The following is a 19,005-nucleotide window of genomic DNA, read 5'->3' on the forward strand; positions in this document are numbered from 1 at the left end:
ATCCAATCATTGACTAGAAAACACTAAAAAACTTATAAGAAATATATGAGAAGTTGGTATGTATCAAAACACTTAGGAGTTTGAGCCCTAATCAAAAGCCCAATTAAAGTTGTTTTATAATGTGAAATATAACTGCAGATATGCAAAATTATAATCAAGAGCTCAAGGATAATTTAAAATATGTTTACATAATACATCTATAAAAATACTATTTTAATACAAAAACTGCATTTCATGACTACTAATTATTTCTACTGACACAACTGCTGTCATTTCTGTGGCAGAAAAGGTCCAAGTTGATAATTTTCAGTTCTTTCTCATGCTCATAGTAATTGTAATGATTCTATTTTTTATTTATAAGTGCTATGAAAATACATAGCTGGTTCCTTATGAATGTATTTGTGTGAAATATAAATTTACATCTTGAACCAATTAAAATAATGGGGCAAAGAGCATTATTTTAATCACATATGGATTGAGCTTTGTAGTCTTTAAAAAATCAGTTATGTTTTTATGTATGTATGTAGTAATAGATAAGTGGAAAGAATCTATACAATCAAGATAGAATTTCTCATAAAGGAAGATTAGAATAGAGTAGAAAGACTAAGTGAGTGGATCAGGTCAGATAGTGAAGAAGAGAACCACATCCTTGGATATGACCATTTATATTTGTCTACTGATTCTGTAAACAATAGAACAGATACCAATTTCTACAGAACCTCCACAAATATGAACAGCTTCACAGACCTCCACCCCCTCCTGGTTGGTAACAAGCTCTCAACCATATGTTCATTGGCACTCAAGCCCAGAAAGAATGTTTGAAATTGATCTACCTATTATGGCTACATCGTTTACCAAACGAGATGATGCAAGAGGAAATGAAAGTTGTCTAATCTGTCCCTTTCCAGCAAATTTTTTTTTCAGTTAGATTGAAATGACAAGAAATATACATAACAGAATATTTATGATAATAAAATATGTTTTCCTTTTGGTATACACCTAAAGGGGGGAAGTTTTTTGTTTCTTATTTTTCTCCTTTTCAAGGATAATAAATTATTATAGAAAAGCATTTTGGAGTTCATAACCAAATTAACTTTCAAGTAATTTAGTATATTATGTTTTTATTTCAGCACATCTTTTTCCATTTACTTTATCGAATACTTTGTAGAAAAAAAAAAGGAAATGATGAAGATGAGTTGCTTCATCTCATTTTAATGTGCATATAAGAAAATTATAGAATTGTTTCAGATCTTTTTTTATGTACCACATTCTGACTCTGCAGCTCCTGTTGGCTGTGGAAAATACAGCTGCAACCCAGTGCATCCCTGTTGGATGAGGGGTAAAGCAGATGGCTTGTGATCCTACACTGCCTACATATGAGGGAAGTACCATGGCTTGGATGGAGTACTATTTTTTTCTTCTTTTCTTTTCTTTCTTTTTTTTTTAGTACTAACAGTGCTAAAGTGAAAATAAATAGTCAAGCAGAGAGATGGAATTCACTGAGCCTGCAGTCATGGAGATTCTACTGCTGTGCTTACTGTTTCTCCCAGAGGTACTGAACAAACCTAAGTGGCTGCTTCCAATGATCCGTAATTCATCAGAAGGTCTCTCCATCTCCCACTCTATTCTCTACCCTGGAGCCTACATGACACACGGTTAAGCTGTCCCCTATTACTGAGCACACAATTTCCTAACGGTTTGATAAGCCATTAAATTGTCTTGTATTTTCCAGAGAAAGGGAAGTTCGTCTGAAGTTACTGATTATTTTATCAACTTCATTCTTTTGGAATGTTAATAAAATCAGTACATCCTGTGTATACCAAATGTATATTTAAAATATATATCAGCATTTATGTGGAAATTAATTTGGGGAATTGAAAAAAATATCCATGTGCTTTTAAAAAATGACTTAAATTCAAATACAATTCCTGTAACAATTAATAAAAATAAATCAGGTGTCTTGAAAAAGTGTGCTCTTTTTGCTTCATGTGCATTAGCAATAGATTAAAAAATATAAATATCAATGCACCAATAAATGACTTTGTGAATTTCAATATACCTTCATGGTAATAAAGACAAAATTATTCAATTGTGCGTTCAATTAAATATTTCCATTTTATACAAAATAATGTAAAGAGTAATATACTGGTGAAGAACATTCAGTCCTGCATGTATGGACTAATGTTTAGGGAGAGGTGACATGGCTGGTAAAGCTCATTTTTTTACAGTCATTATTTTAAACCCTTTAGTAGAAGTAATAGTATTCTATAGCATATTTCATTCTACTTTCCATGTCTTTTCAAAACCAACCCAACCCCACTCTCGTCTTATCCCATAATTTCTTAGAATAAGAAAATAAAAATAACAAAAACTTACTTTTCCAACATACTGAGGATCTGGTCCCATATGTTCTTCTAAAACAAAGAACTGATTCCAAACCCATCCCCTTTTGGGACGATGGTGGACTTCGGTTTCACCTTCAATATGTTTGGTCTGGTTTCTGGTCACCTTGATGGAGCTGTGGTGAGCAGTTCCATAACACCTCTGCACAAAACAGAGACACACTAGGACTGGACAGATGCAAGATGTGCTCGTAATTTTCATTGTAAGATAGCTTTCCAGTTCACAGTCTCCTTTCTTTTCCTTGTCAGTTATAAATGCTTAGTGCGCATTCAAGAGAGAAGCCAGAGCATCTTTTGAAAGGACAGTCCAAAGTAAATTGTTTAGCGTGTCCATGATTTAACTGCCCATCAGGGAAAGGTCAGACTACATTTACATCCTGAAACACTTGGAGAATCAAAGCTGTAGTTGTCTGATTCCAAATCTTCACAGTAAGTGAACACGGACAACCATTTTCTACCTAATGGAAAGAGAGAAAATGATATATATTACAAAACATGGTAGCTTTAAGTATTTTCTCTGAATGCAAATTATACTATTTTGTAGTGTGATGCTGATAAGTAAAGAATATATACAAATTCTTTTGGAAATACATGCAAACATGCATACACATAGTCATGCATAAGCCTGCATACTGCATACATTTTTATAAGGACCTCCCTATCTGTACTGTTCTCAATATTTAAAAACAAATGTATATAATATATATATTAGTATTTATATACATATATTTATTTGTATATATATTTTATTTTAAAATAATTTATGTATTTGAATATTTGTGCATATATACATATATATGCATATTTGTATATTTATATATGTATGTATGTATAAAATCCTTTGAAACAACAGAAATGCAGCCCTTGGGAGTGCAGAAATGCTCAGAAACTGACCATGAGTATCTGCACAGGTGTAATATGATCTCTTAGAATATGGGATCTATTAGGCACTCCACAGTAAGTGTAAATTTTGTTTGCTTTTGTGTTTATTTTGTTTTTTTGTTAAATGTGATACAAATTCACAACACATACTATACTTGGATTACATGCTACATGTGACTCACTGTACTTCAACAAAATACTCAAAATACTTTAGAGTTGAAAACTGTCATAGATCAATCAAGTAGGTACTTGAATTGCTTAATAAGTACAATAGAAAAAATAAAACACAGCAGAAAGGAACATGGCTGAAAAAAAAATGTATGCGATTTAAAATAACTCCATACATGGATATCAGATTGGCACAGCTGAATGTAAGTGAGAGAGCATCATTTGGCTGAATTATAGCTTGACTGAATTTTGAGAGGTCTGCAGATAATACTCCAGGGTGTTGTCTTCATATATAGGCAAAACAGATTTCAAGCTTGGGGATGACATTACACATAATTCTAGCAGCTATGTAAAGAAAGGTAAAAGGAACAAAATAATGGTGGCAAAAATAGCAGGAGGAAATGCTTTGATTTTTAAATAAGAGATATTGAGGACTTGGACTTAGATTTTAGTACAATTGGACAATAAAGCAAAACTTAAGACACATTTCTGGAAGAGAAAAGAGGATAAGGGATAAAAAGTTGACCCTGAAATTATTAGCTTATAAAAACATGAAATTGTGTAGCAAATTTTGCTGTATTTGTATATGTGATTTATTTATTTTTTTAAAGATTTTATTTATTTGACAGAGAGAGAGAGAGAGCACAAACAGGGGGAGTGGTAGGCAGAGGGAGAGCGAGAAGCAATCTCCCCGCTGAGTGGGGAGCCTGATGCAGGGCTTGATCCCAGACTCTAGGATCATGACCTGAGCAGAAGGTAGATGCTTAACTGATGGAGCCACCCAGGCGCCCCTATCAGTGTGTTTTAATATGTATTTAGAAAAAAAAAAAATTGGATTCAAGATTATGGCTGCTCTAGCTAGTAAAAATATTAGGTGAATCACTTTCTCATTTCATAAAATTCACCCCGGTACACCAACACAAACTGAAATGTAGGTCTGAAAGAATTATAAGGTAGATGACATGATGACATAAAGATTTAACAAACTGAATACAAATAAGTCGCCATGATAATTCTTTCACACAATTGAGAAAAATATTTATATCAAGTAGGGAATGCAAAAAATCTCACATGAGACTTAGAATATGGTGCTTTTCTCTATCAGTATCTCTCCTCATAAATTAGGGTTAATGGTTATGCTTTTTTACCAGTTGTGCAAGAACTGTATTGATTAGAACTAGGATTTCCTTTTAATTATCTGGTAAATATAACTTGAAGTTTGCAATATTTTATGGAAGCAAAGATAAATATTTCACTGATTGAAATTAAAAATGACTCAAAAACACTATTTTTCATTTTTTTAAATTTAATTTTACTTTTTTTTAATGGGCGAAAGACCTTAACAGACATCTCACCATAGAAGACATACAGATAGCAAATAAGCATATGAAAAGATAGTCCATATCATATGCCATCAGGGAAATGCAAGTTAAAACAATGATAAGATACCACTACATACCCATTAGAATGGTAAAAATCTGGAACATTGACAATACCAAATACTTATGAGGATGAAGAGCAACGGGAATTCTCATTCATGAGTGGTGGGAATACAAAATGGCAATACTTTGGAAGTCAATTTGGTGGTTTCTTACAAAACTAAACATACTCTTTCATAAAACCAGCAATTGTTCTTCTTGCTATTTACGCAAAAGAGTTGAAAACTTATGTCCACACAAAAACCTGCATGTGGATATTTATAGCAACTTTGTTCATAATTGCCAAAACTTGGAAGCACCAAGATGTTCTTCAGTAGGTGAATGGATAAATAAACTGGTAGAGCCAGACAATGGAATATTATTCAGCACTACAAAGAAATGAACTATCAAATCTTGAGAAGACATGGAAAAAACTTAAATGCATAGGACTAAATAAATGTAAGAAGTCAATCTAACATATTTTTAATATGTTAAAATACCATTGCAGCTCCAACATGATGAGAGCACTGGAAAGAAAGTCAGAAAAAAACAGGTTTTCTTTCCTTTGTTTTTTCCCCAACAATGTACTTATAGTACAAACATATGAATCATCTAATTTCTTTGAGTCTCAATTTTCTCATTTACCAAAATTTGTGGCTTGAATAATTGATTTTAATATTCTTTCCAGTCTAATAAATTACTTGAATTTTATATACTTTTTATGTATCAACAGACAATTTTCAAGTCACAGATTTTGGAAAAGAAACTTTAGTCATTCTTCTTAGAAGGCAAATTGATGATGGGGGCACCTGGGTGGCTCAGTCGTTAAACATCTGCCTTTGGCTCAGGTCATGGTCCCAGGGTCCTGGGATCGAGCCCCGGCATCAGGCTCCCTGCTCCGTGGGAAGCCTGCTTCTCCCTCTCCCACTCCCCCTGCTTGTGTTCCCTCTCTGGCTGTGTCTCTCTCTGTCAAATAAATAAATAAAATCTTAAAAGAAAAAAAAAAGAAGTCAAATTGATGAATATAGAGAAGGTGCTATCTTAATACTTTCACACCACTTGGTGTGATTTTTAAATGAAATTAACATCTTTGCCCTTTATGTTAAGTTGTTTAACAAAGCATAATTCATGAGTGAAAGTGAAGAAAGTGGTTTTTGTAATGCATTACAGATATGTAGAATGAGTGTGTTCTTTATAATATTGATCTTGCCTGGCATTCCAAAAATATATAAATGCATTTTAATCTACAAATGTATCTTTAGGATCTCTACTATGATAATTATAAAGTGATAAATAAGTCTCTGTGGAATGAAAGAACAAATGTAAATATTACTACTGTACTTTTGTAAGTAATTTAATTTACTATGAGAAGACAGATCTCCAAATATAAAAATCTGCTCTACTTCAAGAAATCCATCCCTGCATAGGTTAGAAAGAATTAAAACACAAATTATATTAAAATATTAAGACTAACACAGTGGAAATATGTTGCAGACATCTGCCATTTTCTGATTAAGCAGCACTCAAACACCTTCCCAACTTTCACGGAACAGTTCGATATATGAAGTCTGATAAACAGAGCCCTTTCACCTCTAAACACTTAGTGACCTGGTACTTTCTTCTTACAACATTTTAGTTAGAATTTATACCAATGACATATGCATGTTAATTATATGTTCCAGCACCCTGAAACAAATGATGGATGAATGGAGAGACAATTGAGAAATTTTTCACAATGGTGCTGAGGTTCTCAAGGTCCAGATGTAGCAGATGTTAGTCCAGCAGCCTTCTGGGGGAGTCCAGGGGCAGTTGCATGAGTTAAGAGTCATTCTAGCTACACTGTTTCAGTGGTGAGTACCTGAAATTGTTTCTTACTATCTAACTTTTGGTTTCCACTTCCCAAACCTGATTCTTTAGCCCTCATCAGTTTTGATGGCTCCACAATATTTTTCCAATAAATTTATTTGCTGCTTTCCATCGTCAAATTTGACATCTGTTATTTGAAAGAATTGTCTCTGATAAAAAACATTACCGTCAGTCCAAAAAAGAAGTAATTTCCAAATAATTCATTACATGCAATAATGTATAATGTACACCTCTCCCCTCTGCTCACTTAAGTGAAACGTTGCTTCCAGATACTGGACCCTTGCTTTTGTAACTGCTCCTTCCTCCACAGTAGAGTTAGTAACAGTGTACCATGAGTCAAGAGACATGGCCTCAAATGTTCATCTTATAGAACACTATCACATTTTCATAAGCAATTTTTTTTTACTCTGAGCTTCACATTTTTCATTTATGAATAAAGATTCTAATTGAATTATCTTTGAGCATGTGCAGCAATCTGATTATCTGAACTTATGATTTAATAACTGAGTATTATTTGTAAATTATTTTCCTCACTTACACTGAGTTACTCACATCACCCAAGATAGGCATTTATAGATCTTCAATTCAGGCATTCCTTCAGAGAGCTCCTAGGAAACAATATTCTCAGAGAAATGTATGCTCACATTTATCCCAAATGTTACTGCTTGAAATGTGTGCCTTTCCCTGGATGTTTTTTACCAATTTGTTCTTAACTTTTAAACTTTGAACTCTAAAGAGGTCTAGAGAATGCCTTTTGTTGCATTTTTAAAAAGTTTTGCCCTTTTTGTTACTTTGAAAATGTCTTTGTAAAAAAATACTCTGTTGACTTTATTTCATGAATTTACCATTCCAGTCTCCATATGTGATGGGTGACATGTGATACTCCACATATTCAAAAACCCTAGAATTTTAATTGCTACCAAGTTCTGAACTCTAGCATTATATGTTACTTGGTAGGAATTTATCTGACTTTGCATAGAGCAAGCCTAGCTTAAACATAAAATGTCAAAGAAGATAAAGTATAATGGAAAGTCCATATTGTTTGGAATTACTTTCAATGTGAGATATATAAAGACATCTTGTGGGAGAAGTAAGTACAAGTCAATGGGAATATGATGCTCAATACACATAAGTGGGGCTTCCCAACTGTCAAACCTGTATATTAATCAGATGAGAAAGCTGTTCTTTGTGTCATCTTGAAAATAAAGCAACTTAACTTTTCCATGATGAATTATTTAAAGCCGTCATACTGTCAGGCAGATTTAAATATAAGGGAATTAATTTTATGTTTGAATTCTGGAGTACTTATAAAGATGAAAGTTACAAATATTGAACAAAAGCCATTTTTTAAGGTTAACAAATAATTATTTAATACTTATCTATATATCCTTGTGTGTCTGTTTGCATTACCTTCAGGATGTTCTAAAATCTTGTGATTACAAGCATAACTCCCATTGCTGACAAGATGCATTCTCAGGCATATGTCTGATGCTGGACCTATGGTTTCCACCATTTTTGGATTCAATGATCAAGAATTTTGGTATCATTCTCTTGTTCTGTCTAGTTCTTGTTCAATTTCTAATGATATTGACTTCTGAGTTTTGTTTTACCTTCTTGTCCTTCACCATTTTTACTATTTTCTCCATTGAGAAAATAGTCGTTTTTTCTCTTTCAATTGGTAATTGATATGTTTAGCAATTTTACTCTTCTCAATCTGTGTCAATTGGAACTCTTGCTTACAGTCAAAATGCAAATACTCACAAACCACATAGATTGTGGAGGGCTTCGCCTAAATTTGTTTCAAGTTTTATCACTAGGTTGATCCCCAAATCAATATTTCAATCTCAACCTGACCATTTTAGGATATTCTCTCAGCTCTAAAGTTCGATATGATAAATTGCATTTGCTTAAAGGATGTATGTATATATATATATATTAGAATGCTGGTCTGCAATAGTAAAACAGGATTAGATAATGCTATGGTGATTTAGAGGAGCAAACAGTTCCATTGAACTATGGTATCCAGACTTGCAAGTGAAGGGTTTGAGATTTTACCCTATATGTATATATACACATATACATTTAAAATTATCTCAAAGTATGGCTCGCCCTAAAATATAATATATAAATAACATAAATCAGAAAGCACTAACTTTTACATATTATGTTTTTCTGTTAGAAATATTAATATTGTGGGGCACCTGGGTGGCTCAACCAGTTAAGCATCTGACTTCAGCTCAGGTCATATCTCAGGGTCCTAGGATGGAGCCCTGTGTCCGGCTCCCAGCTCAGCAGGGAGTCTGCTTGTCCCTCTGCTCCTCCCCCTGCTTGTGCTCTCTCTCAAATAGAGTCTTCTAAAAATATTAATATTGTAAGTGTAATAGATATTAAATTTCATGTAGGCAGGTACGAAAGTATTATGTATGTACATACAGGCATTACTCCCTCACATGGCTCATTCTTCTTTCTTAGCCTTAAGAGCCTTACTCTCCAAATTTCATTTAGTAATACCTATCATCTGAGGCCTAGACTAACGAATGTTTCTCCACAAAGACCTCTCTGTTTTGGAGAACAATTCTCTTTGGGTCTCTTGTGTTTCTACACATCTTCTGAATGAGTGGCATTGACAGCTTTGTTTGATGCTATTTTCCCATGGATACATGTATAGCAAACAGCCTTGAAAGAAAGTAAGTTAGAACCTCCCTTTGGGGCAGAAAGCAGATTTGTTTTCTGACTGGATTATAATGTCTTCCTTTAGGACACGGATTGAAGAGGTCTGCTAGCAGACCCAATATAACACTGAGGATTCCAAAGCTTAGTGTTCCTTAGCCATGACCCATAGTGTGTGTATGGCATGTACCTGGGCTGCTTCATGTTACCCCATGGGATGTAAGGAGCAAGAAGAACTCATGCCACCTGCTGTGATTTGGATAAGGCCTTTTTTCTCTGCTTCTGAGTTTCATATGTTCTGTCAACATCTACAAAACTGTGGCAGCCTAACTCATAAGCTTGATAGTAGGGTAAAATCTCAAACCCTTCACTTGCAAGTCTGGATACCATAGTTCAATGGAACTGTTCGCTCCTCTAAATCACCATAGCATTATCTAATCCTGTTTTACTATTGCAGACCAGCATTCTAATTATTTATATAGGTGTTATTTAATTTTCCCTTTGTGTCAGGTTTTTTTGGTTTTATTTGTTTGTTTTGGCTTTTGTTTTTGTTGTTGTTGTTGTTTTTTAAGTTCTCATACTATGCCTGGGTATTTTTCATCTCCTGTGAAGTACTTCTCATAATGTAGCCAATGAGTAAATGTTTGTTGAATGAACAACATTCAAATGTTTGTTGAATTCAACAACATTAAATGAAAGATAAATGAGAAATAGAGAAATTAATTCAGAGTATATGCTGCAAGAGTAGTGTAAGATAACCCACTTCAAGTTAAATATTTAATTTTAAAAAATGTTTTACAGAAAAACTTTAAAAGCATGCTTTACTTTTCACTTCGAAGACTGTCACAATCAAAGACACAAATACTGGATAAGAAAATTATATTTCATCAATAAAATCCTGCTTTTTCACTAAGTTCCTTTTTACACAGAGGCAATTAGGAAGCTATTCAAATATTGAGCCAAATATGCATTAGTAAACTTTGCAATGTCATATACTATATACCTTTATAAGTTATATCTTATTATTTATAGATCAAAATACACGTATGGATATTGCTACTATGTTGACTAAGAATAAATAAATAAAAGGAAATAAAACAGACTATTTATCATTCATGTTGTCACTATTTTTTCTGTCTCAAGACAAATTCCATTATTGTTAGATTAATGCAAACATATTTATATGGAGTTTTATTTTAATATTTCATATATTCCTGAATTTATATACCTAGTAGGGAGGGCAATGTCTTGAAGAGAATATAAGATAATATTCACAATACTGATCTATTTGGCTGTAGTAGCTAATATAAAATTACTTCCAATTTTTATGTGGCTGATTCTAACCCTCCTAAAGTCTAGCTAACACTACTCAAAAAATTAGAAAAGAAAAGTAGAAGAAAATGGTGGTACCAAATGCAATGTTTCTGTACTTATCTGTATATGTCCAAGTAACAAATAAATATTTTGAATTTCTTCATGTCTTCTAAAAGTATTTCCACCTAACACACTATTTTTGTTTAATTTATATTCTTGTTATACACACACACACACACGCATACTACACATACACATATCATCTAAGATGTTAGAGTTTCATGAAATAAATTTCTAAAATGGTTATTCAGTTTGATTTAAAGTATCAAAAACACTACCGGTACAAACTCCTAGTGGTCTAACTCACTATCTGGTTTCCAACACTGAGCACCCCATACATCTTGCCAGGCATTATGTCCCTGCACTTCACTTACCCAGAATAAACATTATTTTTCGTATCCTCTGTTGTGTCTGGATATGGCCTTATCACTAAGTTCTAACCAATGGCAGAGAAGCAGAGTATTATCTTTCAAGTTCCCAGGAAATTTCCCTAGAAGAATACTGACATGTATTTTATCTATTCTTTCCCCCTCATCTTGCCACTTGAATCCTATGATGGTTAAAGCTCCCTTTTGGACCATGAGAATGTGTGTCATAGCCTGGAGATAGAGAAACCAACCAACTTTATCCCAGAGAACACTGCAGAGTGAGTGCAACCTCCATACAATCTCTGAGCTTCGTTAATAGAGAAAATATTTTTAAAGCCACACCTCTTTTATGTTTGTTAGTCAGAGCTGAATTTAACCCTAATTTAACAACCATTGAACTGAAATTGTATATTCTCCAGCCTTTGGATTTCAGGGGGAAATAAAGTGCAGAGGACAGAAAAAAGGGAAAGGAAAATGTGGGGGAGTGGGGAGTGGTGATGGCAAGATGATGGATAACACTCTATCCTAATTTCCAGAGGACTTATTTTTGGTGGCAGTTTTTTTTTTTTTTTTTCTGCAACTTTGACCACAAATATTACAATCCTGTTTTTCTCCTTTCCCTCTGAAGTAAGAAACTACATCTTATGCTTTATCTGTGCCATTCATAGCACACAAGACTATGCAATGCAAACAGAAGGCGTGATCCTTGTGTAGAGTCCCCTTCAACACCTCTGCCTTTGAAGTCTGTCCTCACACTGTATATAATTTCAACTCCTTGCTTGAAATCGCCCCCATGTCTCTGCATCACCTCCAGGAGAGAATCAAAACACTTTCAGATGAAATTCATGACTTTTCAATATTTGGCACCTTCCCACTTTCCCTGTCATCCTCAGTGTCTGCCCAGAAAACACCTACTCATATTTTCCACACTGTCTCCTGACTATGCTGTGCTCTTGCTAGTCTTTGTGCCTTTGAGCAAGCTGTTTCTTTTAAATGAAAAGCCCACTTCTCTGTTTTAATCATCAGTGAGTCACCAGTCCCCCAAGTGAGTCTCCAGAGCCCATCCACTCTGTGGTCCCCTGTTCTCTCTGTTGTCGTGAAGGAGCTCAGAACATGCCACCCCAAAATATGCCACTCTAGCATGTAGATTATTTTAAGTTAGAGGGACTTGAAAAGGAACAGATACAAAAGGGCACTCTGATCTTCCTAAAGGCAGAAGATAATATCCCCTTGTGAAAGAAGTTCTCTTTATAGCAGAAGGAAGCAAACATTCTTGTCACCAAGGATGGGAATTTGAGACCAAGACGAATCTGTAAAAAAAAAAAAAAAAAAAAAAAGCCTTGCTAACTCTGATCTTTCTAGTCATGTCCTTCTACCCAATTAACTAACTAGCCCAAGTCCCTTTCCCTGGGGCATTTTTCACAGTTTACTACTCTTTGTCCAACTCATTATAGAAGAGTCTGGCTCTAACTGCTTTTTATCTGGTTTTATTTCCTTATGTAGGTTCCTATGTCATGTAAAAGCTATATGAAATAAATTTATATGCTTTTCTCTTACTAATGTTTTATTTCAGGAACAGCAGACAAGAACATAAAAGATAATTTTTTCTACCCTATCACTTTAATCACATGACTTATGCATTTACTTGTCGTCCAAACTGGACTGTAACCTCCAGCCAGAATTTAACTTTAATCTTTATGTCCTTATTGGTTAGCACAGTCTGGTGCTCACAATCAGGACTCAGCTAAATGCACAAATAAAACCAGGTTTGGCTTCTCTCAGTTTTGAGTGACCCACTGAGTAGTCCTGTGAACTTAGCCAAATTTTCTCATAAGTAAAATAGGTGTAATAACCTCACGAGTCTCTGTAAGAATTAATCAGAGTTATGGTCACAGTCAAGATTATCTGAATGCCTCGAAGTCCACTGACACAGCTGAGAAAACAAAAAAGAAATTAAAGTATGTCTCTTAAATTAAGAGTGGCATGCTCTTTGCATGAAATATATTACATGCATCATTGCAAAGTTTTATTGGATTATTTATCATGAACTGGATATAAGAAAATATTTTAATTATAATTTGAATTTTATATTTCTTGGAATAAACTAAGCTAAACATTATTAAAATACAGAATTATTATATAATGTCTTGATAATGAATACTTAGTACTTTTTTTTAAAGATTTTATTTATTTATTAGACAGAGAGAGAGAGCACAAGCAGAGGGAGCGGCAGAGGGAGAGAGAGAAGCAGGCTCCCTGTGGAGCAAGGAACCCGATGCGGGACTCAATCCCAGGACCCTGGGATCATGACCTAAACCAAAGGCAGATGCTTAACCGACTGAGCCACCCAGGCGCCACATGAATACTTAATACTTATATGTCTTTTAGAGCTATGGTTTTCTATCTATATGATGTATGTTATATACAATTTAGAAAAAAAATATTTCCTATATAAGTTTTGAAAATGTTTTTAAAACATACATTTTAGAAGTAACTACAATAAATGTCCCAAATTAAAGTATACCCAAAAAGATACTCAGTGGTAGGTATAATAAACCTGCAAAAGTTGAAAGAATTTAGCTTTTCTGTAGTATGTACTTTTTTTTTTTTTTTTTGAGAGAAAGAGAGAGGGAGTGAATGAGCTGGGGTAGGGGCAGAGGGAGCGGGAGAAAGAAAAAGAGAAGCAGACTTCCTGCTGAGCACGGAGCCTGACATGGGGCTCAATCTCATGACCCTGAGATCATGACCTGGGATGAAATCAAGAGTTGGACACTCACCTGACTGAGCCACCCAGGTGCCCCTATAGTATGTATTCTTTAATCATTTCTACAGTAAAGTGGCTCACCTTTCCTATAACAAGTAGGAATATGATTCTTCCTCTTTTGGGGTATTTCAGTTTCCTTAATTTATATGGAATCTTGTTGGCTTAATTAAAATATAATATGGAGCATCATGGTTCTTATTTGTAAGAAAATTAAGTGTTAAAATTTTTTAAAAGATTTTATTTATTTATTTGACAGAGAGAGAAAGTACAATTGGGGCAGGTAGGTGCAGGCAGAGGAAGAAGCAGACTTCCCGCTGAGCAAGGATCCCAGGACCCTGGGATCGTGACCTGATCCGAAGGCAGATGCTTAACCAACTGAGCCACCCAGGCACTCTGAGTGTTAAATTTTTTTTATGCCATATACATACTGAAGTTTTATGTAAAATATTGAGTCAAACCAACTGTTAATAGTTTTTCTTAGAAAATAAAAATCTATAAGGTGTCATAACATTGTTTTTTTTTTTTTTTTTTTTTTATTAAGGTTTTTTTTTTTATTTATTTATCTGAGAGAGAGAATGGGAGACAGAGAGCATGAGAGGGGGAGGGTCAGAGGGAGAAGCAGACTCCCCGCCGAGCGGGGAGCCCGATGTGGGACTCGATCCCGGGACTCCAGGATCATGACCTGAGCCGAAGGCAGTCGCCTAACCAACTGAGCCACCCAGGCGCCCCAGGTGTCATAACATTGTTTAATGCTAAGTATTGTACATGTGAATTTTAATTAATGATAAAATTTGATAACATGTCCTAAACAGAAAAAGGTACATGTAGTATTTTTATAAATTTATATTTAAAAAAACTATGTTCAAATGGTCAGATGTTTGATAGAACTTCATGTTTCTATTCAGGTTCATAAAGGGCGAATTACCCTTTATCATTACAATCAAGCTCTTACCAATATAGCCAACGCTTATATCACATTGTGAGCTTGTTATATCTACTTGGCCACACTTTAACCCTAAAGAATATCCCATAATATGCAGTCTGCCTGAAGAAGACAAACATACATGCACATACATGCACCTGCAATGCCCAATCTGGAATTGTTCTCAATTTTTTTTTTTTAATCCTATGCATCACATAAACCATGTTATCTGTACAATTTTTTTGTCAATTTTAATAAACTACACTTAAACAACATGACTAGAAAGACAATTTATCATAGGCCATATCCTCATAAAACTCTATACTCCATATGCTCAATAATGATAGTATGAACACACAGTGCGTGTTCACATGGCATTGAATGCTCTACATCTGAAATGACTTTCACAGCTATGGCCCTTGAGAACTGTAAACTTGTCCTTCAAACACAAGCACCGTTGCCTCTGTGTGTCCCCCAGTTGTAATCCCCACCACTACTCATGGATCAGGTACTTCTCTGCACCTCCAACATACTGTAAACAGCATTTTGTTTTGTACTATAAAGTTTTATCACATATTTTGTTTTCTCAAACTACACTGTGAACCTCTTAAAAACAGGATGGATATCCACTGTTATTTCTCAAATACTTGGATTAGCAGAATGGGCCTAAAAAGAAAAATGTCCTTTGAATTAATTTCTGAATCACCTAACAACAAACATGAACTTAATCTAATAAATAGTTCAAACTAATGGCCTAAATGGTATAAAATACAATCCAGGTTTTCAATGAAAATTGAATTTCGATATGGTTTAATTATTTATAATATTCAATAATACCAATAGAAGCCAAACTATTACAAACCTAACACTGTAGGCAAATTTGCTGTTATGTATTCAATAAAAATTATTTATCAAATTCTATTACATGCAAATTACTGTACTGTGATCTTGCAGGATACCAAAATAAAAAACAGAAATGAAAGAAAACTTTAAGTTTAATCGGAGACTAAGACAAATAAAACATATATAAATAAGATTCACTATTGTTATAAAAAATATTTATCTTGAATTATAATGTACAAGTACATTCTCATATTTTTTTATTATTTGATTTTCACAGGAATACTGTGAGGTAACTGGAAAGAGATAAGATGATAAGAAATGTCAAGGGCGCCTGGGTGGCTCAGTCGTTAAGCGTCTGCCTTCGGCTCAGGTCATGATCCCAGGGTCCTGGGATCGAGCCCCACATCGGGCTCCCTGCTCAGTGGGAAGCCTGCTTCTCCCTCTGCCACTCCCCCTGCTTGTGTTCCCTCTCTCGCTGTCTCTCGCTGTCTCTCTCTGTCAAATAAAAAATCTTAAAAAAAAAAAAAAAAAAAAAAGATGATAAGAAATGTCTGAATAACATGCAGAAAGAGTCCAGATGAGAAATACCATTCTCTGTGTTTGAAAGAGTTAAGAAAGTTTTAGAAGAAAATACCATTTCATGTGGTTTTCATGGGTTTCACTTAAAGATTTTGATTTCAAATATTGTTAAACTCATTTGTCTTTTTTTTTTTTTTTTGATATGGCAAAGATTAAAGATTTATTGAACTTCTATTATGGACCACTATCCTAATGCTAAGGATTACTAATTAAACAATGAATGTTCTTGTTATCATATTATGTTAGAGTTGACTGAGAAAGTAAACAAATACACAATTTTTTTTTTAGGCAGAAATCTGCACAATGGCAGGAAAACAAAATGAAAATGAACAGAGTGTTTTAGAGGTAAGTGAATTTAGGGAACTTTAAAATGTGTAGTCAGAAGGAGGTCCCCTCCTATGGGCCTGATACTTGAGTGGAGACCTGAATCATAAAACATCAAACACAAAGATGTGAGGGAAAATCATTACAGACAGAGAACAGTGGACACCAAGGCCCTTAGTCAAAATGACTTTTCTGTGATCAAGAAATCAAGAGAATGAAATCAAGAAAATCAAGAAAAGTTGAGTACAGCTGTGCTCAACGGTAGTAGAACTGAGGCTAGAGTGGGCTTAGCTACGGCATCAGAGACAGCCGGGAGTAAGAACACCAAAGGCCTGTGAGAAATTAGATTTCTTTTAAATTAGCTTTATGAGGCAGTGTTGCCTTATGGTTAAGAACATGTGGTTTTATCATTATTATAAAAAAAACATACATGAGATTTCCCCTTTAACAAATTTTAACTGTACTATACAGTATTGGTCACTATAAGTACAATGTTGGATAGCAGACTTTTCTAGAATCCAGTCATATAAGTCATCTTTATACCCACTGAAGAGCAATTCCTCATTTCTGTCTCCCCATTCTACTTTCTTTTTCATTGACTTTGACTACTTTAGATACCTCATATAAATGGAACCATGCAGTGTTTTTCCTTCTGTGAAAGGCTTATTTCACTTAGCATAATGTCCTTAAGATTTATCCATGTTGTAGCATATAAAAGGTTTTCCTTCTTTCTTATGGATGAATGATATTCCAGTGTATGTGTGTCCCCTACATCTTCTTTATCCATTCATCTATCCATGGACATTTAAGTTGTTTCTACCTCTTGGCGGTTGTGCATAATGCTGTAATCTTCATGAAGTGCAGATATCCCTTCAAGGTCCTGTTTCCATTTCCTTCGGGTATATACCCAGATGTGAGATTGCCGGATCACATGGTAGATCTATTTTTAATTTTTTGGAAACTCCATACTGTTCTCCATAGTGGCTGTACCCTTTTTACATTCCCAATGGTATATAAGGGATTTCTTTTTCCATATCCTTGCCAATACTTGTTATTTCTTGTCTTTTTAATAATAGCCATTCTAACAGGTATCAGGTAGTATCTTATTGTGGTTTTGATTTCCATGTCCCTGATTAGTGCAGTTGAGCACATTTTCATGGACTTGGCCATCTGTATGCCATTTTTGCAGATACGTCTATATGGATCCTCTCCTCATTTTTCAATCTCTTTGTCTATTTTGCTAGAGTTATATGCGTTCTTTACACCTTTTGGATACTAATCCCTTACCAGATAGATGATTTGTAAATATTTTTTACCATTCCATTTGTTGCCTTTTCATTTTGTTGAAGGTTTCCTTTGTTGTGTAGAAACATATTAGTTTGACGTAGTGCCATTTATTTTTGCTTTTACTGTCTTTACTTTTGGTGTCAAATGCAAGAAATTATTGCCAAGATCATGTCAAGGAGCTTACAGCTTGTTTTTTGTTCTATGAGTTTTGTAGTTTGGGGTCTTAAATTGAAGTATTTAATCCATTTTGAGTTAACTTTTGTGTATAGTATAAGACAAAGGTCTAATTACCCTCTTTTACATATGGATCTCAGTTTTCCCAGCACAGTTCACTGAAGGGAGGATATTTTCCCCATCGTTTACTCTTGGACTCTGGGATATCCGTTGAATTTATTTCTGGGCTCTTGATACTGTTTCATTATGTGTCTGTTTTTATCCAAGTAATGTGCTGTTTTAGTACTGGTTTGTAATATATTCTGAAATCAGGAGGTGTGATGCTTTTCAGCTTTGTTCTTTCTCAAGATTGCTTGGTTATTAGGGTCTTTTTTGGTTCTGCGTGAATTTTAGGATTTTTTTTTCTATTAATGTAAAATGTCATTGGGATTTTGATAAGGGTTGCCTACACTAAATCTGTACTTCACTTTGGGTGGTATGGGCATTTTAACAATATTAATTGTTAATATTTAATTAATATTAATCGACTAATATTAATCAATTAATTAATATTGATTAATTAATATTAATCAATATTAATATATGAACAGGGCATGTCATTTCCTTTCTGGATTGTTCATTGTTAGTGCATGGCAATGCAACAAATTTTTGTATGTTTATTTTATATCTTGCAACTTTGTTGAATTTGTTTATTAGTTCTAAGAGTTTGTGTGTGTGAGGAGGCATCTTTAGGTTTTCTCTATATAAGATCATGTAATTTGTGATTGGATATAACTTTATTTTTCCTTTATAATTTGGGGGCCTTTTATTTCTTTTGGTTGCCCAGTTGCTCTGACTAGGACTTCTAATAGTATGTTGAATAGAAGTGGTAAGAGTGGGCATCGTTGCTGGGTCCTGACAGCATTCTGAGACAGAAGAGTCAGAGGGCTGTCATTTGGGAATTTTCCAAAAATTATCAGAATGT

The 19,005-nt window shown here is 34.3% G+C and overlaps 1 protein-coding gene across 4 annotated transcripts in view; it reads right to left on the reverse strand.

The window, feature by feature from the left end:
• CDH18 (cadherin 18) overlaps nt 1-19,005 on the reverse strand; it is a 458,591-nt gene that overhangs the window by 304,849 nt on the left and 134,737 nt on the right. For 3 of the 4 annotated variants that reach the window (XM_036064734.2, XM_036064737.2, XM_036064736.2), the window contains exon 2: nt 2,377-2,860. In XM_036064734.2, the coding sequence (XP_035920627.1) occupies nt 2,377-2,604 (228 nt within the window). In that variant the 5' untranslated portion in view covers nt 2,605-2,860. Of the gene's footprint in view, nt 1-2,376; nt 2,861-19,005 lie in introns of those variants that run through there. The other variant, XM_078066588.1, reaches the window with a different exon arrangement.

The sequence above is a fragment of the Halichoerus grypus genome, chromosome 2 (assembly GCF_964656455.1).
Source record: "Halichoerus grypus chromosome 2, mHalGry1.hap1.1, whole genome shotgun sequence".
NCBI classification, from domain to species: domain Eukaryota; kingdom Metazoa; phylum Chordata; class Mammalia; order Carnivora; family Phocidae; genus Halichoerus; species Halichoerus grypus.